At 34.3% G+C, this 26,638-nt stretch overlaps 2 protein-coding genes across 2 annotated transcripts in view; one reads left to right on the plus strand and one right to left on the minus strand.

Annotated features, from left to right (window-relative positions):
- LOC145247846 (uncharacterized) overlaps window positions 1-11,531 on the minus strand; it is an 89,049-nt gene extending 77,518 nt beyond the window's left edge. Inside the window, exons 1-2 of the mRNA XM_080109469.1 lie at window positions 10,861-11,531; window positions 3,830-3,975 (exon numbers count right to left, since the gene is read on the minus strand). Coding sequence (XP_079965595.1) covers window positions 3,830-3,975; window positions 10,861-11,382 — 668 coding nt within the window. The 5' untranslated portion in view covers window positions 11,383-11,531. The remainder of the gene's footprint in view (window positions 1-3,829; window positions 3,976-10,860) is intronic.
- A 207-nt stretch (window positions 11,532-11,738) lies between these two features.
- Window positions 11,739-26,638, plus strand: part of LOC145248288 (DNA-directed RNA polymerase III subunit RPC2-like) — a 191,372-nt gene continuing 176,472 nt past the window's right edge. Inside the window, exons 1-7 of the mRNA XM_080110162.1 lie at window positions 11,739-11,908; window positions 14,066-14,155; window positions 17,119-17,183; window positions 19,381-19,456; window positions 21,150-21,250; window positions 23,046-23,255; window positions 25,734-25,815. Of these exons, the coding sequence (XP_079966288.1) occupies window positions 11,840-11,908; window positions 14,066-14,155; window positions 17,119-17,183; window positions 19,381-19,456; window positions 21,150-21,250; window positions 23,046-23,255; window positions 25,734-25,815 (693 nt within the window). The 5' untranslated portion in view covers window positions 11,739-11,839. The remainder of the gene's footprint in view (window positions 11,909-14,065; window positions 14,156-17,118; window positions 17,184-19,380; window positions 19,457-21,149; window positions 21,251-23,045; window positions 23,256-25,733; window positions 25,816-26,638) is intronic.

A 26,638-nucleotide genomic window follows, 5' to 3' on the forward strand; every position in this document is an offset into this window, starting at 1 on the left:
TGAGGTCCCTAGATGCCAGAAAGTTTTCTATTCTAATAGTTTCTTCCCTTGGGCTACCAGATTTTGAAGTTCCCTCCCCATTTCTTGCTTCCCTAACTCTACTAACCCACAGAAGGTTAAATGTAATATAAATAGACATCTTACTACTCAACTCCCCACAAACACTTGTTAAACATGATCCCAAATAGTAGCTCCTTATGTCCAAGTGGCAATATGCCTTGTTTGGGGTGAAAAATAAATTAAAAAAAAAAAGCATAGCTTACATAGGAACAGTGCATCCAGAAGATGATCCTAATCAAGAGAGATTTTATGTGTTTGGAGGGGAGGTAGTAGCACAGATTTAAAGATAAAGTGCTCTAACCATAAAACATCCTTTAATAACCTGGACAAAAGAAATGACACTACACGATCTCAATACACATTTTTTCTAAAGACATATGATAGATCACTCCTCCTTGAATGGAGCATTTTAAATAGGGTATCAAACCTAGAGTACACAACCGTATATGTTATCTCTGTTTTGATGAAGAATTAGTGATCATTAGGTTCCTAGCGAAAGATAAATAATTAAACCAAAGAATTAAAGAAGGAATTAGTTGAAAGCACTTCAAACAAATTATCTTGTTTAACATCCTGCTGGTTAGTAATGGCAAAGTTTTTTTTTTCTGGAAAAGAGTTGATATGATATATTATAAAACAAACCAATAAATCATAAATAGATCTAATGGGATTTAAATTCAGCATAGTTAGATAACAACGGCACTGAGTAGATAAGTCATGATTCTCACCTATACATTTATAATAACATTGTTTTCTTTGTATTATTTGAGCTATTGTCCTCATTTGGGACATAATTCTCACATTTCGGTTGGTGTAACCTCTGACAGGCTTAAGATACATTTTATTGAACTCTAAAACCTTTACATATTATTAGTATTGCCCATACAGGACCTGTGAAGTGACGTATATAAGTGCTAAGTAATTATCAGTTTTAAATTAAAAAAGTTTTTTTTACTGCTTTTTCACCCAAAACAAGACACAGTGCCATGTGGATGTAAGGAGCTACTATCTGGGACAAAATTTGCAAAGATACTATGTAGGGAGTTGAGCAGTAAAATGTCTGTCCACATTACATTTGAACTTCTGCATATCAGTGCAGTCAGGGAAACAGGAACTAGGAAGAAAATTCCAAAGTCTAGCAGTTTGAGGAAATAAACAAACTATTTTCTGGCATTTACGATCTCTACAGTGTAGGAGTGGGATCTTGCTGCTTGTTGGGCTAGTCGGAGGCACCCACGTTGAGGGGGCACAAGGGCTCAGAGTTCGTCAGAACACTTGCCATTAAAATACTTGTAAAATAGGCACAGGGATGCAATATTTCGTTGATGGGACAGAGGTTGGAGTTTGGTTGCTAGTGCTGGACTCATTAGGTGGTGAATCTTTTTTTAACCCTGTCTAGGAGTGAGAGACTAGTAGCAGTCTTCTGGAGATTCAAAGTTCAATCCCAAATACGGGCAAGACGAAGTATCCAATTATCAATTACTTAAGACTTCTACTCAATCATAGATGACTGAATGAGAGCAAACTAATCCCGTGGATTAAATATAAGGTTTCATTTGAAATTCTCTACACAGTTCTGAATTTGAAATAAAGATTCACCCAAAGTCGATCGGAGATTACATTAACCAAAATGTTGTGAGAATAATATTCAAAGTGAGAACAGCATTTCAAATAATTCAGATAAACTTATAAGAGATTAAAGTAGTTTACTTGAAGCATTGTTTAATGATATAATGGTGGAACCCACCATGCAGTTTCACTTTATTGAATCAATACATGTGGTGTGTATATGTAGAATCACATATATATATATATATGTACTAGTAGGCCGCCTGGTATTGCAGGGTCATAAATTATGCCAAATAAATCAACTCATGCAAAGTTAGAGATGCGATTATATGCATATAAATAAATATATCATCTATAATATAAATCTCACCTGTCTGTTTAAGTGTATGTATGTATGTATGTATGTATAGGTACCTAAAACTTTTGACAGAGGCAACGGATTTTCACAAGATTTTCACGTTTTTTAAACTCAACCCTTTGGACGACAAATATCGAAAGATTGGCTATAAACATTAATTCCTTCACCCTCAACTGGGAACTTTTCCACAAGGAGAGGTCGCTTTTTTCCCAATATTTTCGAAATTTTTACCCTCTTTTTGATTGACTAACCTTAATTTAAACCTTCGCCACTTCCTGTTTGGCAATGAACACAACAACAAAGACATCACTTTTTTTTTTCACGTTCTTTTCCTCTTACGCTGTATGGGGTCGAACTTGCCTGCCTACTACTATTTTTTTTTTTTTTTGCTCAACACACATCCATTCGCCCAGGTGTTTGGAGGTGTGTGCTGAGCAAAAAAAAAAAATGTGATAGTAGGCAGGCAGGCTCAAACCCGTGACGTGAAGGCAGAAAAGAAAGTGAAAGAAAACCTGACATCTTACCGCTATGCCATGACACAACAGGAAGTGAAAAGCGTTCAAATTTATCGATGTCAATCAAAAAGTTGACTTGCAGATATGAATAGTTAAGTGAATGAGTTCACGCAGGTGCAGAAATGAACGTCTGGCTTTCTGCTGTTTTATTTATTTGTTTCCCCACGATGTTGAGGAAAAGCAGCTCCCCCCAAAAAGGGGTAACTCTGGCAGTGTCCAAATGAATAGCAATTGTCTGATATGAATGGTTTCTCCCACACTGATCAAAGCTAATTGCCTTTCTGTCGGGAAGGCCAGGCGAGTGCGTTTGCTTTGATTAGTTTTGCTTTATTTATACAAAAAAACAAACAAACACTGGAAAGGATGGGATTTTTTTTTTTTTTTTTACACAGTGATCACCACTTATCAAGGCCCGGAAGCCACTCAGGGATAAGGGTTATTGCAAGTACATTACGTTAGTGTGGAGATTTGATGAAGTGTTTACTTAAGGGGGCGGTTCATTAGGAATTTGTTAACGTTGGACTTGAACACATACAAGTTGTATTCCGATGGGAAGCAGGCAGACGGAACAGAGTTCCACAGGCGTGCAGTTCTAAGAAAGAAGCTTTGTTCATGGAATCCGCGTTTTGATTTGGATAGCAGGAATTTTTTAAAAGTCGATCAAAATAAAGATAGAGACGACGTCTGTTTGCAAATCAGAGATATTACAATCTAGGAAGTATAAGGAAAGTTCTCTAAAATAGTAACCTTGTCGAGAACCCCCATGAAAAAAGTCTTTCTTGGACATACAAAAACACTCGTGGCCGTTTTGCCTTTTATATATATAGAAGATGTATGTTTGCATGTAAAACTGCATGGCTGGTTCCATCACTATACCTTGAGTTGTTTTAGTGTGAATCTATCCATTACATCTCTGCTTTGTTCTGCCTTCTATAAACCTAAATTTCGTTTATCCAACTTAAGACTTGATCTGCAGAATGCAAATTTTGACCATTAATTTTCTGACTGTTTGAATATTTGAATTTCACAAAATCTCAATATCGATCAATTTTATTTTCTATAGAAATCGTTTCAAACAAGGCATGAAGCCACTTGATGTAAGGAGATAAAAATATATTACTTCAAGGTCAAAAACTTGCAAACAGGAAGTATTAGATGAAATAAATTCTGACCTGGAAAACAGCAATTCTTCCCTCTTTGTCAGAAATATTGCTCATGGAATATAAGGACTAAAGAACAAAAAACAAGGGAAGCGAGCTGGCAAACATAAATCCACGATTCACTTTCTATTTTCCTTATTGAAAGATTTGTTTTTGTTGTCGCTTACCGTTCATCTGCATCAAAGAGAAATGATTCAATATGCGTTATCCAATCAGAAACCAATTGTTCTTGACTCTCGAGATAGTGTCCCTTTATTTGTGTTATAAATTTGATTTGTCTCAGATCAACAAGTTCCTCTGGTATTTTCAAAATCTGTAGAAGAAAATAATATATATATTTTTTTTTTTAAGAACATAGATTTTAGTGTTGGGGCGATTAATTGGAATCAGGAATTGTAACAATCGGACATTTTTGTGGTACCAGAATCAGAAAAAATATGCGCCTACTTTCTTATGTAAAAAAAATAAAACGATTTTTTTTTATTGTTTGTTTTGCTTTTTTAAAACTTAATTTTCCATTGCTGGTATTAATGATAAAATCTATATAAATAAAACAGTAGATGTATGTGTGTGTGTGTGTGTCTGTACGAAAATATTTAACTACTGGTCAGATAACACTAAAATACACAGGAAATAGTAATCATTATCAATGATGTTCTATAGCAAGTAAAATCTTTGTTTGGATGGATGAATAATGTGTACACAAATATGTCGGCAAATTGAAATGAGCTAAATGCAAAATGTTTATTTCAACTTGCTGACATATTTTTATTAGTTTTATGCATCTGCAAATTCAATCATAACTTGAAGTAGTTTCATTTTAAATCTTTCTTATCTATCTGTTGGATTAGCTAAAACAGTAGAGAACACAGCTGGAGCACTAAATGTTTTGGCTTCAATTCTAGTCATTTTTTTGATCTTTTGAAATAAGTGCTATATATTAGGTACAATATAATATTCAACAGAGAATTGGCTCTGCAATAATAAATATGAAATCTGTATGTATTAAAATATATTTAAGCATATTTTACGATCAGCAAGGTTGGGTGCCCCCCCCTCGCTAATCATAAATATTTATTGATTTTAAATTACTATTAAAACTAAAATGTATGGTCAATCTCTCTCCCCACAAGTGCTTTTTAAGTATACATGAATATCACATATTTTTATCATTATCCAAGGATTAAAAGATATAAAGTACAACTCTATGATTAAATATTTAGAGATTTTAAAAGAATCAGATTTAGTAATTGTATTGGAATTGGGAAAAATATTGGAATCGTTCCATCACTAATAGATTTACATATATAGCTGTCAATAGCAATATTATTTTTTAATTTTAATTTAATTTAATTTTATTTATTTGTTTATAATAACCATCATCATCATCGTCGTCGTCGTCGTCGTCGTCGTCGTCATCATCATCATCATCATCATCATCATCATCATCATCATCTTTCCTATAGTCAGGACTATGACGCTTTCCAACAGAGAGGTGTCAACGTCCTCCTTCATACAGTGCCTAATATCCCTAGATGGTCACCAATCTGATAGTGACCAGGCTTAACATTGCTTAACTTTGATGATTATGTTGCATATTATTGATCTTGAAGATTGATTCTATTCAAATTTCGCTGCTTAAGATCTGTTGCAATGTTTTTGATATAATTGAAGGGTATGATTAAAAAAAAAATGTAAGGCTCTACTTAGACACTGCTGATAGGAACTGACCAATCAAACGGAGCCATGTTCTGCTATCAACCAATGAGAAACAAGAATTGCCCCATAAAAATATTAAATCTTTTAGAATTCCTGAACATAATTTTTTTGTGTCCACATGAGAAAGACCTTTGCTCTTTGCCTGCAAAATTTTAAAGTCCAAGACTTATACAGATCAGCTACCCACCAAAAGCTCTTCATCTTTAGGACTTGTACCCATCGGAAACTCTCCTGAAATTAAACATGGCTTTCAATTCAAGAAACCTCTAGGTCTTAAACAAGTGGTACAATGGGGAAAGAGGTGCTTTGTTACATTTAATGCATCTAAAGCCAAACTTTTATCTTTGCATCATCAACGCTCTGATTCCCATCTGGCATCAATTGAAATGAATGGCTCTCATCTTGGGAAGGCCTCATATTTTGACAAGCTTCTGGGCTTGACATTTATTCCTGATTTGAAATAGAACACATACATTAAATCCGTTGCCAAGGCTGCTGGAAAAATGGTGGGATCCTTCTATCGATCCAGTAGATATCACACTGCTGATGCAATTCTTTATCTATATAAGAGCCAGGTACGTCCAAGGATGGAGTACTGTTGCCAAATCTGGGCAGAAGCTGCTAGAAAGGACATGTCCTGCCTTGATAGAGTTCAAAATAGACTTCGTAGCCTCGTAGGGGATGTCCTTTTCTCTTTCCTGCAACCTATATCACACAGAAGAGATGTTGCGAGTTTGTCTCTGCTTTATCGTTATTTTCATGGCAAGTGCTCGACTAAGTTCCAATCTATGGTTCCCCCTCACCAAACTTTCACAAGAAACACCCGTCTAGCAGAAAACACTATGACTAGTTTCCCCCACTCTTTATCTGTGCCTAAACCTAAGCATAGATTCCATGATCAAAGCTTCTTTCTTAGAACTATCACGCCTATGGAATTGTCTTCCGTTTTTCTGCTTTCCAGCTGACTACAATATGGTTATCTTCATGTCTAACGTAAACAAGTTTTTGATGAGCCGTTCCATATAAGTTAACAAATTTACCAAATTTCCATTACTAACGATTACTTTATTATCTACTGTACACTCTTTAACCCTTATCCTCGAGTGGCCTCTTGGCCTTGATAAGTGGTGATGCCTTTGTAAAAAAAAAAGAAAAAAGGTCACTGCATTTTCTTATCCAAGAGTTGCTCCTTTTATCATAAGGCAGTCATTAAACTTTAGTATATGCAGGATGTCAGAGCTGATATAGAGGGTCTGATGTGACTCAACATTATATGTCCATCTGATCATTGCTCTGTCCTTATTTCCTGATGCTACCAGCTTAGGCTGTCTGAAGGTACTGGCTTCCCAAATAGTTACCCATCTGGTACTGAACAGGCTCAACATTGCTTAATTTTGGAGATCTAACAAGAACCAGTGTGTAAAAAACAAAAAAAAAAACAATTGAACCGAAAAAATTGAACCGAACAACATTCACCAGTGCCTGTTGAACGTTTATAAAGCAGATGCAGTTAATGCCAGCAGAGTTTGGAGATGGGTTCGTCGATTTCAGAGTGGCAACAGATTTCTATCTGAGATATATAGATATCTAAGTGTTCATTAAAGATTCTCCTTCACCTTTCAAATATTGCGGCAGTAGTGAAGTACATTAATTTTCCTCTTATGAATTCGCCACTTAATTATGCAAGAGTTTATCTTTGTTATGATCCTTTCTGAATTTTAATAGACAAGAATTCATCTGGTTTGGTAGAATATCCAGCTAAATACTGTTACTTAAAACAACATGCACCATTCCGCATTTGAGCCAATTTATAACGGAGTCAAAGTCATCTTATTTGGGCTTCAAAATTTCATTTCATGTGTTGCTCCATTTTTCAAATTTTGAGTAATGATAGCAAAACAACAGCTTCCTATTTTTTTAATTTTTTGTTTCTACAAATGACGGAGATAGGCGGTCAGGACCTCTTTCCTCAAGGCCTGATGGCTGACCCAGATTAGCCTCTGTCATGGCTGAAGTGTCACTTCCAGAGATAGGAAGCTTTACGCTATTGTTTGCCTCTTCCTACTTGGTGTACAAACGGTTTTTGATCCTGGATTCTGGCTTGCCAGTATTTTATTTGGTTTTTATTCATTTTTTTCATATGCGTTCCTCATTGTCTATGGCTTTTTATTTTCCCTCTATTAATAGAGGAGGTGTCTTCATCTGCAACTTGTTATTTATGCTGAATGGCTTGAGGAGACAGTTCACAATTTTTTTTTTTTTTTAATATTTGGTCAGAGTTTACTTTAAGTGAGAAGTAACCTCATGTCAGGGTCTTTGACAAACCCCTGTACAGAAAGGCAAACACCTGCAGATAGAATAAAATGATAGCTAAGTAAATAAATGCTGGTAAAGTATGGTAAGCCTGATATTTACCTACTTCATTGTAAAGACAATATGTGACACAAGGTATTTATAATGCGCGGAACTCACAGCATTTGTGCAAATTAGAATTAGGGTCATTAATAAAATGTGTTTGAAATGCCTGTATTTCTCCACTTGAAAAATGATACAAACATCATGGATTGACTCTCATCGTCCTCCCTCCCCCTATTGCAATTAGGAAAGTGCTAAAAGGTTAATGGGGTCGTAGATGAGTAGCACCTTTCCAAGATGGTCTATTCATGACATCCTCAATTGGTCTACATGCCTCTCAGCACTTTGTTATGTGCAAAATGCAGCCTCTCTAGTGAATGCTAATCGCATCTAGAAGCAATTTTAACATTTTATAAACATTTACTTTGTGTTACAAAATTTGGTACTGACTGCATTATCATTGGCATATTCCAGACAGCTTATGTAAACTGCTAGAAGGTGTCACAATGCTTAGCCAATGAAATAACAGCAATTGACAATTGGTAAATAGTTTCTTCTGTTTTTTTTTTAAATTTTTTGTTTATTAAATTCATAAGTGAAAGTACAGAATAATTAAAAGCTCCCTCTTCATGTTAAGAATGGCTTTCTAAATAATAACGTTACTATTTCAGCAGAGTCTGTAGACTGTTCAAGTACCTTATTTCATTGAAATTACCATTTTAGCATTTTAAACATTGATAATCATTTTTGATAAAAAATAAATTTTTGTTCATCAACTTTCAGAACTTATGCAGAATATGCTGACGATAGCACTGTCTGTATTTTGCATAAGTACCCAAATTTTATTGAACCCTTGATAAAATCAAAATAAATTTTGGTTAAATATGCACTTTAGGGGCCACTTTTAGATCACACGTTTTTAAGAGCTAGTTTGTTCTCATCATAAAATGGTAAAATTTTATCAACTAAAAAAATGAAACCATCTAATGTAGTTTTTAGTAAAGTTCAAAGTTTATTCATATTATTTAGACAACTGTTCTTAACTTGATTGTTATTTTCACAACGTTTCAGTCAATGTAACCTCCGTCCTTCTTCACATGTATCTTGTTGACCTCGGAAATCTGCATGGAATTTCGAATGGAACCCTTCATTTAATCTGCAGGAGGTAGCATGCTCTCGTTCCATCAGCCATGACTGGGTAGAAGTCCTAAGTAATTCGCAATTTATTTTGAGTCTCGCTCACACTGGGAATTGAACCATCAACTCCCAGGAGAGTGTAACTTTTACAATAGAATTTTACCGAATACTGTAACCACTACAGCACGAGCCCTTGTGAAAAATGTTTGGAAAATAACATTTAAGATGAGAATAGTAGTCTGAAGAAACAAAATAATAAACATAATCAATCTTCATCTCAAAAATTCAGTAACGTAATTTCAAAGTTTATGGTTTAATACTTTATATCTTCTTCATTAACTCGATCCTAACACTGAAAATAAATTGAAGGGTAGCATAAAAAGATTCTTCTTTTTATATAATATTTTGTTAAATAAATTCTAACTGAATCTCCGAAAAGTGTTTATTTTTTTACGTAAACTGTTATATTGCGGTCATTTTCAGTACCTGAACTCGAATTGTTACCCTCATCTACCCATGTGAGATCACACGCTTCTCTGCTCACCAACAACCGCTAACTCCATTGTACCATAGATTTCTTTCATCTTCTCTTCTGGCTGTGTCATGATTTCGCACATTGGCCTAGTGGGGGGGGGGTATGCATGGGGTCACAAGTATAAAAATAAAATAAAACAAAATACAAACTCCGACACATTCTCCAAATATTAGTTGCACTTTGGGTGTGTGTATGACACCATCGACTCTCTGAACGGTAAGGTTTACACTTACATCTGTCTGTCGAGTTTGCTTAATCATCGTTGGTGGTAGAGCAAGATAAGCCTGATATTTACCTACTTTATTGTAAAGACAAGATATGACACAAGGTTATTTATAATGTGGAACTCACAGCCTTTGTGCAAATTAGAATTAGGGTCATTAAGAGAATGTGTATCAGTTGTCTGTATTTCTCCACTTAAAAAATGATACAAGCATCATAGATTGACTCTCTCGATCTACTCTGAATTATGATCTGCATTAAACTGCGTCAAACTCGCAACTCCTCAATAGGTACAAACTCAAGACTGTCCATTGTCATAAACTGTTGCAAAATTTACTACCACTCCTAAAATTAACTATATATACTAAATATATCTCCCTTTATGTTCAGTCATTTGTCTGCCACACCTTGATTAACTAGAAAATTGTCCTCAACTGTTGTAAACCCAAGACTCTCTATAAACTGTCCCCAACTGTCATAAACTGTTGCAAAACTTATTGCCACTCTTCAAACTCTAAATATTTTTTTTTTTTTACAACGGAGTCACCACTTATTAAGGCTCGGTGGCCACTCGAGGATAAGGGTTAATAATTGTATAGTAGTCAATGTCATAGTAATCATTAGTAGTGGAAATTTGGTAAATTGGATTACTTAAGGGGATGTCTCATCAAGAACGGAACAGTTCTAAGAAAGAAGCTTTGTTCATGGAATCTATGTTTAGGCTTAGGCACAGATAAAGAGTGAGAGAAATTATTGATAGTGGTTTCAGTTAGACGAGTATTTTTCATGAAAGTAAGGCCACGGGGGACCAAAGATTGGAGCTCAGACGATCATATCTACATTTATGTCTTTTGCCTTGATTAACCTATGTTTTCTTTTATGTGCCTTGGTGAACAACTTCTTACACCTTTGATCTGCTCATAAACTTCTTTTTTTGTTATATTTTTTTCCTTTTTTTAAAACTAACTCTAAATATATTGACCTATCGACCGGTCATTTTGTCTCAAATCACTGACACACCTTGATTAACAATCCTGTTTTTCGTTTTCTTTTGTGTTCCTTAACAACAACTTTCTCTACCTTTGTTCTCCTGATGAACTTATTTCCTCTTTTTTTATTTACTAACACTTGGGGGGGGGGATAAATAAATAAAATAAAAATGTAAAAACCAAAAACAAAACAACCAAACCCCCTCCCCATAAAAAATAAAAAAAACACTAAAGAAGTTACCATTGTTTGCACGCCATCATCAGGAGGGCACCCCTCATACAAAATGGTGTAATATTTCTCCAAGCTGTTGAGAATCGCTCCTCGTCTTTCAACCGGACATTTCCCCCATTCTTTGGACACTTTGAAAAGGGGAAGATAAATTTCGGAAAGTTTAAGAGCCAAATTCTTGAGACAATCCTGTTTGATCTCTCCACACAGCACCTCCGACTGTATTCGGTTCGGATCAACATCTTTCTCTGTATCAGGTCTCAGAAAATACAGAATTTTGGTGAATCTTTCCAAGTTTGGTGAATCTGTCGTCAAGACGAGAGAGTCAGCCTCTGGTGGAAGTCGGGCGAATTTATTTTCACCAGTTGTGTAGACAAAAAGTCTTTTCGGGCCATTGCATTGCAAAAACTTATTAATTGGTCCCAAAAACTTTTCTCCCGTTAGGTACGACTCTAAAATATCAGGACTATAAGTGTCCTGAATTTTGAACGTTTGTTGTATTGTACTAGTCATCCACCAATGCCTTTCATCCATTGCAATTGTTTTTGCGTTCGTTTAAAAAATATATATACCAATGTTAATCCTAGAAAGATTTTTTACTTTCTGAAAGCTGTCTTATTGATATATAGCGCTAAACAATATCTTTTGTTTTCACCTACTTGCAGAATAAGGTACACCGTCGAGCAAGGCGTCATGTTGCCATTAGCAACACGAAAATTAATTAAACAACTTACTTATAACCTATTTATGTATAACCATAATTTATTTAAACAGCTTGAGTAATTTTTTTATAATAATTTATGATTAATAAAAACATTAATTTAAATGTTAAATATATTTATATAAATATTTAAAAAAAAAAAAATATATTTTTTTTACTCCGATGAACAGGAAGTGAGAGAGGATGACTTCCGGTTAGCACACCGGCGGTTCACTCACATGTTTACGTTCTTGTGTTATTTTTTTTTTTGTGAAATAATTTATTAGCGATATGGAGTCGATCGAAGAATTAATGAAAATGGACAAGATAGAATTGACGAAGCCAGTCAAAAAGGTTGAGGTATGTTTTCGAACAACGTTAAACTAAAAAGAAATGCAACAATAAGAAAATAACTTTAAGTCCGAATTTGGTTAACAACTCGTGGAGTCGTGCGTGGACCTCAACAAACGTCCCGAGACGACGGAAAACTTTCTATTCTAAGAGCTTTTCCTAGATCCGCTTGACTTAGGAGCCCCCCTCCCCCTTTTTTTTCTAGCCGACTGTACCAGCATATATAGATTTAAATGTAATGTGAATAAACATTTCTGTGCGCAACTTCCCATTAAGTATCCCCTATAAATCTGGCCCTTAATTCATTAGGCCTATGGTAAAATTTTCGACGTTACAAGTTACGTCTAGATGACAAAGTGCCGTGTTTGGGATGCACAAACAAAATGTACCATGTGCTCGTAATTTATTATTTTGAAATTAAAAATCTATGTACTTCTAAAGAATTTGAACAGAATTGTTTTTGTTTTAATTCTAAACTAAGACTTCAGTAAAAGTTGTTCGGATTAGGTTCAAATTCTGTAGAAGCACCACAGTTTTTTTACTTCCTAAAAATGAAAATATTGTAAAAAAAAAGATACCGCTTTGGACTTTTTGCAGCACAGACAACGAAACGTAAAAGTAGTCAAAAACAAATATGACAAATAAATGTTACTTATTTTAAAGCGTTTATTTATTTTGAAACGCTAGTAGCAGCATCGAATCTTAAATTCGAAACAACAAATGCCCGACATTAGACGATCGCCTTTGGAGTCTGTATAATCGTTCGAAAATTTAGCAAAATAATCGCAGGAACATTCATTTTCGCACGATTGGTAACATTTAATGGATGAGTTTCTTTCTACCAATATTTTGTTTAATTTTCGATTTGTAAACGATTATCAAGACTTCCCAGATGGCCGTATAATATCGGCCATTTTTTTCTTGGATGCTTATGTAGAGAAGGTACGGTCGGTGCTATTTAATAATCTTTTCAAGTTAAATTCACGGTATCTTTTTATTGAATTGTTAGGTGAAAGTACAGAATAGTTACTAAACACTCTCTCCTCCCCATGTTAATGGTTTTCTAAATATTATTTCTATACACAAGTACCTTTTCTCGTTCTAACTTAAGACTTAGCACTAGTTTTGTTTCAAATACAATAAATGCTTTGAACTAAGTTACAAAACACGCATAAAAAAAGATAGATTTTTACTTTAACTGCAACTCAACACTCATCCATATATTGACGACTTATAGATTTTCGGGTCTGCTGAAAACGAATATCGCATTCAAATTTGGGGCAGATAAACAGTTTTCTGGATATTAAGACATTTTTTGTCAGTGGCTGTCGCCAGTCTTAACATGGGGAGGGAGTGTCCTGTAACACGCATGTGCATTAATACTTGTTCAGTTTGGGAAAAAATATGGCCGCCAATGAAAGCATAAGTGATTACATTGGATAATAAATGTCTTTATATCCAGAAAACTACTTACTGATATTCGTTTTCAGCATACTTGAGCATCTTAAAGATTGCCAATTTAAGGGTGAGTGTTGGGTTACAGTTAAAGTAAAAATTTATCAGTGGCTTTTTTTGTGTTTTGTAACTTGATTTAAAGTAACTTAGTTTAGAGCAACTTATCTTGCCTTTGGTAACATTTGTTATATATTTTTTATTCGCTTTTTTTGTTTTGTAATCAAAATTTTTTTTGAACCAATTCAGTGTGTATTCAGACATAAAAGCATTTCTTTAATTTAAAGAATAGTTTCATTTTATGAAAGTTGTACAATGATGTGAATTATTATAAAGGCATTGATTGGTTAATTCCTATTTTAGTCATGTAAATTAATCATAATGAAACTTTATTTATTTTTGAGATGAGGATTGATTGTTAATATTATTTGTATTCTTCAGACTACTGTTCTCATCTTGAGTGTCATTTTCACATTTTGCTAGATATAACTTCTGACCTTCTTGTTGAATTCAAGAATGTTTCTGTCGAATTGTATAAAATAAACACTCCAAAGCACCGGTTTTGAAAAGGAAAAACATAAAACAATCTCGGGAATCGAAGATCTGTCTACAGAAACTTTCAAGTCGTTTTCATGTTATGCAATGTCGGATTGGAGAATAATTGTCAAATTATTGCATACAAGTGTTTATTATAAAATTTAATTTTATTTTCAGGACAAATGGAAACTGTTACCAGCGTTTTTGAAGGTTAAAGGATTAGTTAAGCAGCACATTGATTCTTTCAACTATTTTATCAACGCTGAGGTAAGTATAGTTTGTGCTCTTCACGAGTTGACATCATCTAACGTTTCACTCAATAAGTCCCACGAGTGGCATATAAATTGCACCACTGAAAAAAAATCCATATGATTTTTTTTTATAAAGTACTAACCTTCAAATAGCAAAATTTGAGCCTAATCAGATTGTTAGTTCACAAATTTGTTATTTAAGTTAAACTACCATTGCAAATTTTCAAAACAATGGAAAAATCTGAATTTCATGTGTTGGTAAAGTATTTGTTTCTGATGGTAAAAAGTATTGTTCAAGATAATGACCAAACAATATTTTCTATGCTGTAGTCAGAGTTGCAGAGTTGGAAAGAGTTGGAATGGAACTTGACGGAATGCTAGAAGTCAGATTTTTTAATCAAACTTCAATTATTATTGAATATTGGAAGATTTTGAAATATAGAGTAGTGTTACATACAGGTGTATATACTGACCCCACTGCGTGTCTTTAAATGTATCCACATGAAAAATCTGAATTTCATGTGTTGGTAAAGTATTTCTTTCTGATGGTAAAAAGTATTGTTCAAGATAATGACCAATTTTATGCAGACTTTAAATAAAAAATTACTCGCAACTAACAGTATCCTATATCACTACAAAGCTACCATTTTTTTAATGCATGGAGTATTGTTGCCACATTTGGGTTGGTGCAACTACCACTAGTCTATCTTTTAGATAGTGTCCAAAAAAGAGTCCTCAATTTAATAAGTCTCATACTATCAGTCCAGCTCCAACCACTGTCTCATCCCTGCAATGTTGCATTCCTGTGTCTGTTTTGCAAGTACTTTAATGGAATGTGCTCTTTTAACATACAAGATACTGAGCTGATACTGGGCCCTCGCTTCTATGGGGTTTGCTGCTGTAATGCAGTGGACTGTCGCACCTGGTCAGCATTCATTTGAGATGCTGTAAATTCTCTAGATGGACAGCCCAACCACTTACCAAAATAAGTACAAGTAATTGATTTCGAGGGTTGTAAAATGCTCTAACACTCATATTCATTGCTGCAGTATTATTCAATGGTTTGGGTATTGTTAAAATGATATCTTTGATAATTTAAGCATGCAACTCATTAGCCAGATGGAAAATTTGAGAGTTAATCAAAGAGGCATATCTGTCCCGTTGAGCACCTGGATAGTAACCATCAAGGAGGATTTTGCTGAGCTCTTAGGTCTACAGGTTGTTGGCATTCAACAGTGAAATCATACTTGCTTAGTCATCTTGCATGACCTTGCTTATATTTGTCATGCATGTGTAACTATTTGGAAAATAACAAGCTATTGCAGTGTTACTGCATGCATGGAAGTTGCAGTATTCAAGTATCAGCTGCTGGCAAACAAAAGGAGCCAATGAACACAAAGTATGTCCCCTTTGTGCGTCACACATGCATGAGTTTATTTCTGTCAGCAATTGTGCATTTTAATTTTTTTTTTTTTTTTTACATAGGCGTCACCACTTATCAAGGCCGATTGGCCACTCAAGGATAAGGGTTAAAGAGTGTAGAGTAGTCAAAAGGACAATATAGTAATCAATAGTAATGGAAGTTCGGTAAATTTGTTAACTTAAGTGGAACAGCTCATCAGAAACTTGTTCACGTTGGACTTGAAGACAACCATATTATAGACAGCTGGAAAGCAGGAAAACGGAAGACAATTCCACAGGTGTGCAGTTCTAAGAAAGAAGCTTTGATCATTTTTGAATTGAGATTACCATTTACCAAACGACCATTGTTTATTAATATTCCTGTGAACTGTTGCTGATTATGTGTTGCACATTGATGTATTATATGTATATAAATAGACAATTATAGATACACAATGACAACACAGATTATATATCCATGATAATATACTCAGTGATGGCTATATAACATGTTGATGTCATGTGGATACATTTAAAGACACGCAGTGGGGTTAGTATATACACCCGTATGTAACACTACTCTATATTTCAAAATCTTCCAATATTCAATAATAATTGAAGTTTGATTAAAAAAATCTGACTTCTAGCATTCCATCAAGTTCCATTCCAACTCTTTCCAACTCTGCATAGAAAATATTAGTGTCGCTTTTATTATATGAAAAAGCCTAATCCACATGCAGCGAGCAAAAACTGTTGAATATTTATCTTCCCAAAGTCAAGCAAATTAAATAGACAGGCAACCTCCGTTGTTAACTCGCAGATATTATGATTTATATGTGATATAAAAAGTTTTAAGAAGTTGTGAGCTGACTGACCGCTTCTCAGAAAAAAGCCTTTCTTGGACATACACAAAAAGCGAACATACATACACACATTTTCACTTTTATATATATAGACTAGCAAGGGGTACCCGGCGTTGCCCGGGTGTTTGTAGGTGGGTGTGAAAAAAGCAGGTGCCCGTGAAAAAAAAAAGCTTTTATGACACGCAGTTGGAAAATAGTAAAGTGTGAAAAAAAACAAAAAAACAGGTGCTCGTTTTTGATTGACGTGACGGCGATAGGTATTCAGCAGTCAGAATTTTGTGCGGGACAGTTTTTTATGAGGTCAATAAATCGGTTTGTTTGTTTTCAAAAACCTGCTCCCCGGTCTGATATGAGGAAGTCGACAAACGTTCACAGGCTCTGGGCCTGTTATTAGAGTCGAGTTTCGCTTTTTTTATACCGAAAACCGAATGTAACGCGTGCCAATGCGGGAAATGTGGAATAATTAACGTTTGAAAGTCAATAAAATTAAATAGACAGGCGAGCTCCGTGGGTAACTCTGAGATATTACAATTTATAGATGATATAAAAAGTTTTAAGAAGTTGTGAACCGAGCAAGCGCTTCTCTGAAAGAAGCCTTTTGTGGACATCGAGGAAAAGCGTACATACATACATACATACATACATACATTTTCGCTTTTATATATATAGATGATTTAATTTTTCCGTGCTAATAACTATTTGTGTTTTTTTTCAGATAAAGAATATCATGAAAGCTAATGACAAGGTTGTTAGTGATGTCGATCTCACCTTTTATTTGAAGTAAGTTTAAAAAAAAAACAATTTATATTTTTTCTTATCTTGCTCAGAAGATCCTAAAACCTTAAAATGCTTTTGTTTAGAAGCATGGAGTAACTCCTTAGTTATCATTACTCTCAGATCCATTTTGAGCTGGAGTGGTAATGTGTACCAAAAAGTTATTTGATAAAAAGAGACATCTGACAACGAGATGCAAGAAACAGCATAACATGATCAATTGTCAAAGTTATCATTACTCTCAGGTCCACTTTGGGCTAGAGTGGCAATGTTAAATATCCAGGCCATGTGTACCAAAAAGTCATTCAACAAGAAAAGGATGCACCTGGCAGCAGGATGCAAAAAACAACATAACATGATTGATTGTCAAAAGATAAAATAAATGTTGGATTTACAAAAAGGTCACTCGAAAAAAAAAATAGATGCACCTGTCATGAGGACACACTGATAGAAGAAAAACGAATATGTTGGATTGTCATTTACTCTAGTCACAAAATAAAACATCCTAGAGGGGATGGCTAGCTAATAGTGCCCACATGTCATTTGAGGTGAACACATTATTATAACTACCAGAATCCATGTACCGGTGTTGCCGTAACAACTCTTTGTCACAGTCATCAACTATTGGTGAATAGTGGCCATGATTGAAGTAGTGTTCTGATCTACAACGGCTTCAGCATAATGATCATCTCATAATCAGATGGATGTATGGGTGCAAACCAGAAAAACACATTTACATTTCTTGAGAGAATGTTGTAGACTGAGGAAGACATAGTTTGATATATCTGCCTGTGATCTGATGTGAACCGTTTTGAACTGAACTGCATGGATAGGAACATGACGATTTTCCAAACTCTGATTTGTACAATACTGACGGACAGTGTTCAGACCTTGCACATCCATCTCTCCGACCAAATACCAAACTGGATCGTCCATGCAAGATGTAACACCATCAGCATCACTGAGACTCTTATTAAAAGGAGACTTTGTTGGTTTGGTCATATTCTTCAATGCCCTGAGGAAGAATTCATCCACAGGTTGATAGCCTCAGTAGGTGCAGCGTTATCCAACTGAAGACGGGAACAGTGAGAACAGACATTGAGCTGGTAGCTAACCCTAGTGTTTTTTGTTTTTTTTTGACTCTAGAAACAGGAATAGTTGACTCTACTGTTTTTTTTTTTTTTTTTTTACTCTAGAATTGGGAATAGCTGACTAATTGTTTTTTTTTTGTACTCTAGAATCAGGAATGGCTGACTCTAGTGTCTTTGACTCTAGAAATGGGAATAGGTGACTCTAATGGCTTTTTTTTTATTTTTGACTCGAGAATTGGGAATGGCTGAAATGTGGCAAAGATTCAACTGCTCATCAGTGATCTGAGATGAACTGCCTTGACTTGAAATGCGATGAACTCATTTGAAGCTCAGCCTACTCCATGTGAATGTCATTACAATGAGATTGTTTGGTGTTGCAGCATTTTAAATATCAAAATGGAAGGAAAGGAAAGGAATTTAGACAGCTTTTTAGGAGATTGGGTAGGGATAGTTAACTTGGTCATTTAAAAAATTTTTTTTTTTTTTTTTTACATTTTATTAATGTTGCCACTAGTCTGGGTAGCACGCAAGAATGTTTTGATGGGGATTGGGGTCCTGAATTTGGTGGCACTCCATATTTACGAAGATGGTGGCCAAGGGTGCTGGGACCTGGGTCAAAGCATTAAATTTAGCTATATCTTATCAATGTGGTCATGACAATTTTGTTGATTTGGAATCGATGTTAATAACAAAAATAAAAATGATAACTACAAGATTGGTTACAAAAGTTTTTTTTTTAACTCAAAATGTTGAAGAGTTATGAAGACGGACGTGGTACCATTAAAATGAACAACCTTTTGTGCTCCAGAATTTATTTTACTACATAGTCACCACCATTCTCAATGCATTTTTACCAGGAATTCAGTGACAAATCTCTGCTTCTGATGCACGTCCATGACAGGAATTGCTTTCTTAGTTTCACACTGTCAATATCTGCAACAGAGAAATGAAATTTTAAGGTCATGAATGCATAAGTTCAGTCATGTTCTTATCCTGGAAATTGATGATCGTTGAATATTTAACAAACGTACACAATATGATCCAAATACTGACAAACAAATCAACATTTACTTTTATTTTAATCAAATTTTAATTTTTATTTTGTTTTAAAGGTATTTGAACATCTATGTTGGAATGCCTGATGTCGAAGAAGGATTCAATATAACAAAACCAGTTTCACCACAAGAGGTAATTATTTTCAAAAACAACATCATCTTCCTTTTTTGTTTCAGTTCTATCACAGCAACTTTATCTTGTAGCATTTGTCCTGTCGACAGGGCTATGAATTTGGCAACTGCAATCCCATGCAGAGAAGGAAAAATCTTCTGGAAACAGGAAACCTGTTTGAGTTTGCTTTTCTTGTTTTCTTTTATTGCCTCAGGCAGATTTGATTAAATTCTTGTAAAGAATTTTTTTTTTTTTTTTGAAGGGAAGGTATGTAAAATAGTGAATATGAGTGCATGGAAAGTATCAAGAAGAGCAAAGGGTGGCCATGATGCGAAGAGATTAGCAGCAGAAAATCACACATATCCAAATTAGAAAGTGTGCATAAAAAGAGGAAGGAAAAAAAAGGAGAAAATATGCAACACGTTATTGGGAAAGAAATGAAAAAAATGAAGAAAAGAATGGCCATGCAAAGCAAAGGTGCAAAATGGCTGGCTGCAGCTGGCATGCAGTGGGAAGAAGGAGAAATGCATGATAGGCTAAAATGAACATATCACAGCGAGAGACTTTTTAGTGGTGCCAAAAATAATGGCAATAAAAAGAAAAAAATACTGACACGGATTTTTATTTATTCACTTTGTTTGCCCATTTGTGACATAACGGCTACGTTACAATTATGAATATTCTTTTAAGTAAAGTGTTATAAAGAAACTAGAAGAATATTCGTCTCAGTACGGGTAAAATTAATTTCCCAAGCAAAACAGTATTCAACCAATTTTATGTCCTCTTCTAAAGATAAAAATCAAAGTATTATCTTTGTGTTTTGATTTAAAACCTTATGCCTAGAATCCTTGTTCCAATTTTGATCAAAATCCTTTACATGATATTGATTCTAGAAAATTTCGAAAATAACAAATTGGAATTCAGGGAGTCTTGCTTAATTGGTGTTTAATGACTATGGTTTAAATTTAATGTAAGTCTGAAATATTTGAATTTTCAAATCGGAGGTAGTATTTTTTACCTCCTTACATCAAGTGGCTTCATCAGCCCTGCTTTGAGTGATTTCCATTAAAAATTGGTTCTTATTTAGAAATCAACCTATTTAAAAAAAACAAAACCATCGAAAAATACCTGTCATGTAACTGTTATATTCTAAAAACCACATAAGTTGATCAAGTAGTTTTTTTTAAATGAGAAAATCATTTTTGAACAATTTAAAACGATTCATATGAAATCATTAGCATTACAAAACTGATCTTGCAAGTTTGAATTATTATGGACTTATTTGCTCTTGATTTGTTTATAAATGATGATTTATTTTTAAAAAGGAAATTTCATTTTTATAAGTAAGCAAAAAAGAACAGTTCTTTTTTACTTATAAAAATTAAATTTCCTTTTTACAAAGTAAAACTGCTTGATCCATTTACATGATTTTTGGAATAAGACATCTTCGTTCTATGATGGGTGCCTTCATCATGTAGATTTTTCTGTATTTTTGTTATTTTTAATTAGATTGAATTCTAAAAAAGAACCAAAAAATTAGTTTAGAAATGAATCCTGTACATACAAATATAAACATATATGCATACTTAATTATATAAATAAATAAAAATGATTATCATGAACGAAAATTTATTTCCGAAGTAAGTGTGTATTTATTTAATTTTCACATTTTTTATTTATTTATTTTTTTGCTATTTATTTTTTTTGCTTTTAGTGTCGTCTCCGAGACATGACTTACTCTGCACCAATAACTGTGGATATTGAATACACACGAGGCCAACAACGGATTATCCGGAATAATCTTCCCATTGGCAGGTAAGTTCTGTAAGATTATCTTTATTCAAAGTCGAAACCAAATTTGTGTTTATTTTCAGATGTAAAACAAAAAAAATGTATACAAAGCTTGTAACAATTATGTTTTCCAAAAAATTTACTTGGAAATATTTTTACATTAACACAAAAGTCATGTCTAAATTTGCAAAACATTCAGTGAGTGAACCATAAATAGTATTTATGCTGTATAAGGACCGTGCAATCCTCTGAATTGTCAGGGTGGTTTATGGAAAATGTTGGAAAGTGTCAAACGAATATTTCCTGAAATCTTTTTTTTTGCTGCATAAATGCTGGCTAATTTTTTAATGAAAATAAATGAAAAATGAAAACCATATTCTTGAATAATTTTTTACAAAACTTTTAGAAATTTAAAATTCAAATCCAGAAAAAAAATACTCATTGTAAGGTAAGTTTCAACTAACTATATAAATAAATAAAGATGATTATCATGAACGAAAATTATTTCCAAAGTAAGTGTGTATTTAAGTTTCATATTTTTTATTTATTTTTTTGCTATATGATGTTCTGTAATGTTCAAAGTTCGTCTGAGCTCATCAGATCTAACTCGTACTACACATCCATTGTATCATTCTCATATCATTTCTCTCCATGCAACACGTCTTCAACCCTCCCTGATCAGGTTTCACATCATCACGTTGCATACACGTCTGATAGACTCTTCCATATAAGTAAAATAATAAAATGATTTGTAATTTACTGAATTCTATGCAATTATATTTTTTTAAGCAGCATTCACCCTAGGTGGGTTGAACTGGTTTCCTCTGAAGGAGGAAGTTTCTTGGGAATATCAAATTCACAAGTGATCTGCAGTCACATGTATATCCCTGTGAAGGGGATGAAGGGGTTAGGTTTTTACATTTCTTGTAGGGAGGAACCAATGTCCTCCTTTGCCTAGTATTATTATATTGGGAGAGGGGTGTACATTACGGTGCCAGAACGAATGTATAATTTTCGTTCTGTATAACATGACGGGGTGTATATCATGTATGTGTATCTAACTCATTTATTGTCCAGCGGTATAAAACTTACGACAACGAATACAATTTAACAATGGACATGTAATAAAAGGGACGAATAACAGTTTTCTGGGGTTGTAACATCGAGCCAATCGGAGAAACATACCTGGTTCGTTCCTGATCTTGTTTGATGGATCCTTGGAAAAGCTGCAAAGAAGATTCATCTCAATGAATCAATAAGTCTCTGATTGTCTTTCCAGCAAGTTTTATTACTGCTGTTTCCACATTGGAAAGCTGACGCAGGTCCTAGACTAAGGCATTCTGATCCTCTTTACTGGGAGCCATCACTGTCCGATTCTATCCGCTCTCTCTCATTCCTGATTTTTGACTGATCAAATCATACACGTTTTTTCCCAAAGTCCACGTCAGACTCTAGAGGTCAACCTGTTTATGTTTTAACATTCTTTTCTATTAAAACATCTTAACCTAAATAATTTTCTTTGTAAATATTTATTTTGATATGATAAAATTCTATTTTTACAAATATTACAACGATCATAACAGTTGTTGACTAGCAATACCTTTGGCGTTGCCCTGCTAATATCTAACAGTATTACCAGGTGGTAACCCGTCTGATTCTGACTAAGCGCAGCATTGCTTAACTTTCATGATTCAACAAAATCTTTTGTGTTGACATGATGTCATATATATGGCAATTATATTTTGGCATTAAATCCCATAAAGGTTGATATGCCATAATCAACTAAAGATTTGCGATTGTATTTTTTCTTTTGTTCCAGAATGCCTATTATGTTGAGAAGCTCCAATTGTGTACTGACTGGAAAAAGTCCATCGGAATTGGCTAAATTAAAGGAATGTCCAATGGACCCGGGTGGGTATTTCATTGTGAAAGGAACGGAAAAGGTTATTCTCATTCAAGAACAGCTGTCCAAAAACAGAATGATTGTTGATATTGACAAGAAAGGATGCATCGAATGTTCTGTGACGAGGTATGTGCATTATTTTATTTTTATTATGAAACTAGCCTGGGTGCCTGGTGTTGCCTGGGTGTCTAGAGGTTGTGTAGTAAGGAAGCCCAGGTGGAGAGAGGTGTTAAAAAAAAGTGGTAGTAGGCAGGCAGGCTCAAACCCGTAACACAAAGGAGGAAAAGACAGTGAACTGATGTGTCCATGGCGAAACTAGAAGTCATGAGCATTGAAATTAATGGTAGTCAATCAAAAGGAGACAATGACTTGCAAAAATGTCGATGAAAAAAGTGACCCCTTGTAGAAAACTGCCCAATTGAGGGTGAAGGAATTAGTGTTTTTGGCTAATTTTTTTATATTTGTCATCCGAGATGTAGAGCTTCAAATCGATACCGATCTCGTGAGGATCTGTTGCGGGTGTCGAAAGTTTTTGGCAGACATACAAACACGCACACATTTTCCCTTTTATATAATAAACTAGCGAGGGGTACCCGGCGTTGCCCGGGTTTTTTTCGGGGTATGTGAAAAAACCCCGAAGCGTTGACGAGGCGCAGTTGGAAAATAGTAAAGTGTTTTAAAAAAAACAGGTGCTTGTTTTTGATTGACGTGACGGCGATAGGTATTCAGCAGTTACGATTTTGTGCGGGACAGTTTTGAATAAATGGGGTTGTTTGTTTTTAAAAACCTGCTCCCTGTTTATTAGGAGGAGCGAAATGAAAACTACAGTCTGATATGACGAAGTCGACATTGAATAAACGACAACTGGCTTTCGGCCTATGATTAGAGTCGAGTTTCACTTTTTTTTATACCGAAAACCAAATGTAACACGTGCCGATGTGGGAAATGTGGAATAATTAACGTTTGAAAGTCGGTAAAATTAAATAGACAGGCGAGCTTCGTGGGTAATTCTGAGATATTACAATTTATAGATGATATAAAAAGTTTTAAGAAGTTGTGAACCGAGCAAGCGCTTCTCTGAAAGAAGCCTTTTGTGGACATCGAGGAAAAGCGAACATACATACACACATACATTTTTGCTTTTATATATATAGATAACGAGACTTAAAAAGATTTCCTTTGCTTCAGATTGATTTTAGATGAGTGTTGATAATTTGGAATATTTAGATAATTCGGACTACTATTCTCATTGTAATTTTTATTTTCACAATATTTTGGCTAATATAACTTCCGACCTTCTTCAGGTGTATTTTTCAAACTTGGAAATCCTTCTGTTGAAATCAGGGAACCTATTTTGAATTGAACCCACCTTCGAAGTCCTTAACTTCCCACTTTGGAAGGAATTAGTTCATAGCTAAGTGTCCTACCATGGAATACCGACGGGGCTGCTTAGGTAATTTTTGAGAGCCCAGAATTCACTGGCTTATTCTCCTTGTGCCACATTAAATACCGAGATTGGAGAAATAAAGTGACCAAAATGAGAGAAGGCAAACCATTAATAGTCAGGCGAGAAAATAAAAGGAAGTGACAAGAGAAGTGCTGAAAGCGGTTAAAGGTTACTTCTCTTTGACTAAGTAATGGTCATACGCAGCAGCTGCTCCTGAAACACATTTGCTGAGAATGGTCCAACTCAATAGAAGTGGAGAATAAACAGCTTCTGGTAAATGTGTAGTTTAGCGGCGTCAATTATTTGACAAACAAAAATTTATAAAAAACTATTTTTATATAAAACATTAGACTCAAAGGCTGAAATAAAACCAGAAAATTCATTTCTATTATTTTTTCATCATTTTTATTAGACTAAATGTATGACATTCAAAGCCACCATATTGCTTTTAAAATTTGGCCTTTCTCAAGTTTGACAGATTGGCCTTTTTAAGGCCAAATTTGGCCTTTTTTTATGCTCTTTCATTACAATAAAAAATTGCGGCCAAAAAATATAGTTCATGAAAGAGCGTAAAAAAAAGGACAAATTTAGCCTAAAAAAAAGGTCAATCTGTCAAACCTTAGAAAGTCTAAATTTTAAAAACAATATGGCGGCCTCGATTGTCATACATTTAGTCTAATAAAATCTGGTGGAAAAAAATAATGAAAATGGAAGTTTTTGGGGTTTTATTTCAGCCGTAGGCTCGAATAATGTGTTTTATATGAAATAAATAACTTTTATAATTTTTTGTCTGTTAAATAATTTATGCTGCTAAACTATACATTTGCCCCACTTCCAATTCCAGTAGCTTCTTCCCAAAAACCGCAAGCTTGTTGAACTCTCTTCCTACTGACTGTTTTCCTCCTACCTATAGCCTTGATCTTTTCACAGTTAAGGTAAATATGCATCTCCTTTGTGATAATGATCTTTTGTTCTCATTAGATCTTTACATCAAATGGCTTCATGCTTTGTTTAGAGCAATTTCCATTAAAAAAAATAAAATAAAAGCGGTTATTTTTCAGAAGTTATCATTGCATTATTTCTTTGGTAAGAGCTGAGTAGCAATATTCAGCATTTGTTAATTTATTTTTTCAAATTCTTCCTTTGTTTCCTTTCAGTTCAACCCACGAAAGAAAAAGTAAAACTTATGTTGTGACGAAACATGGGCGATATTACTTAAAACACAATATTTTTACAGAAGTAAGTTTATCTTTTAAAAACTTTTAAAACATTTCTATGAATTCTTTTAACTCATTTTATGATTGTAAGCTATATTTAAATTTTTTTGTTTGCCTACCCTCCTTCCCAGCCCAAACACCTATTCAAACTCAGGATAAAACTACATGGCGAGGTCTTCATTTTGAAGCTTTGAAAAATGTGCAATCGTCTCCGAGTTACTTTCAGATTTTAACTGACTTTGAGTGCAAGTATTACAAGGTTATTTTGAGTGCTAGTATTACAAGGTTATTTTGAGTGCTAGTATTACAAGGTTATTTTGAGTGCTAGTATTACAAGGTTATTTTGAGTGCTAGTATTACAAGGTTATTTTGAGTGCTAGTATTACAAGGTTATTTCGAGTGCTAGTATTACAAGGTTATTTTGAGTGCTAGTATTACAAGGTTATTTTGAGTGCTAGTATTACAAGGTTATTTTGAGTGCTAGTATTACAAGGTTATTTTGAGTGCTAGTATTACAAGGTTATTTTGAGTGCTAGTATTACAAGGTTATTTTGAGTGCTAGTATTACAAGGTTATTTTGAGTGATAGTATTACAAGGTTATTTTGAGTGATAGTATTACAAGGTTATTTTTGAGTGCTAGTATTACAAGGTTATATTGAGTGCTAGTATTACAAGGTTATTTTGAGTGCTAGTATTACAAGGTTATTTTGAGTGCTGGTATTACAAGGTTATTTTGAGTGCTGGTATTACAAGGTTATTTTGAGTGCTGGTATTACAAGGTTATTTTGAGTGCTGGTATTACAAGGTTATTTTGAGTGCTGGTATTACAAGGTTATTTTGAGTG

The sequence above is a fragment of the Euprymna scolopes genome, chromosome 26 (assembly GCF_053919585.1).
Source record: "Euprymna scolopes isolate OS-2025 chromosome 26, ASM5391958v1, whole genome shotgun sequence".
Lineage (NCBI taxonomy): Eukaryota > Metazoa > Mollusca > Cephalopoda > Sepiida > Sepiolidae > Euprymna > Euprymna scolopes.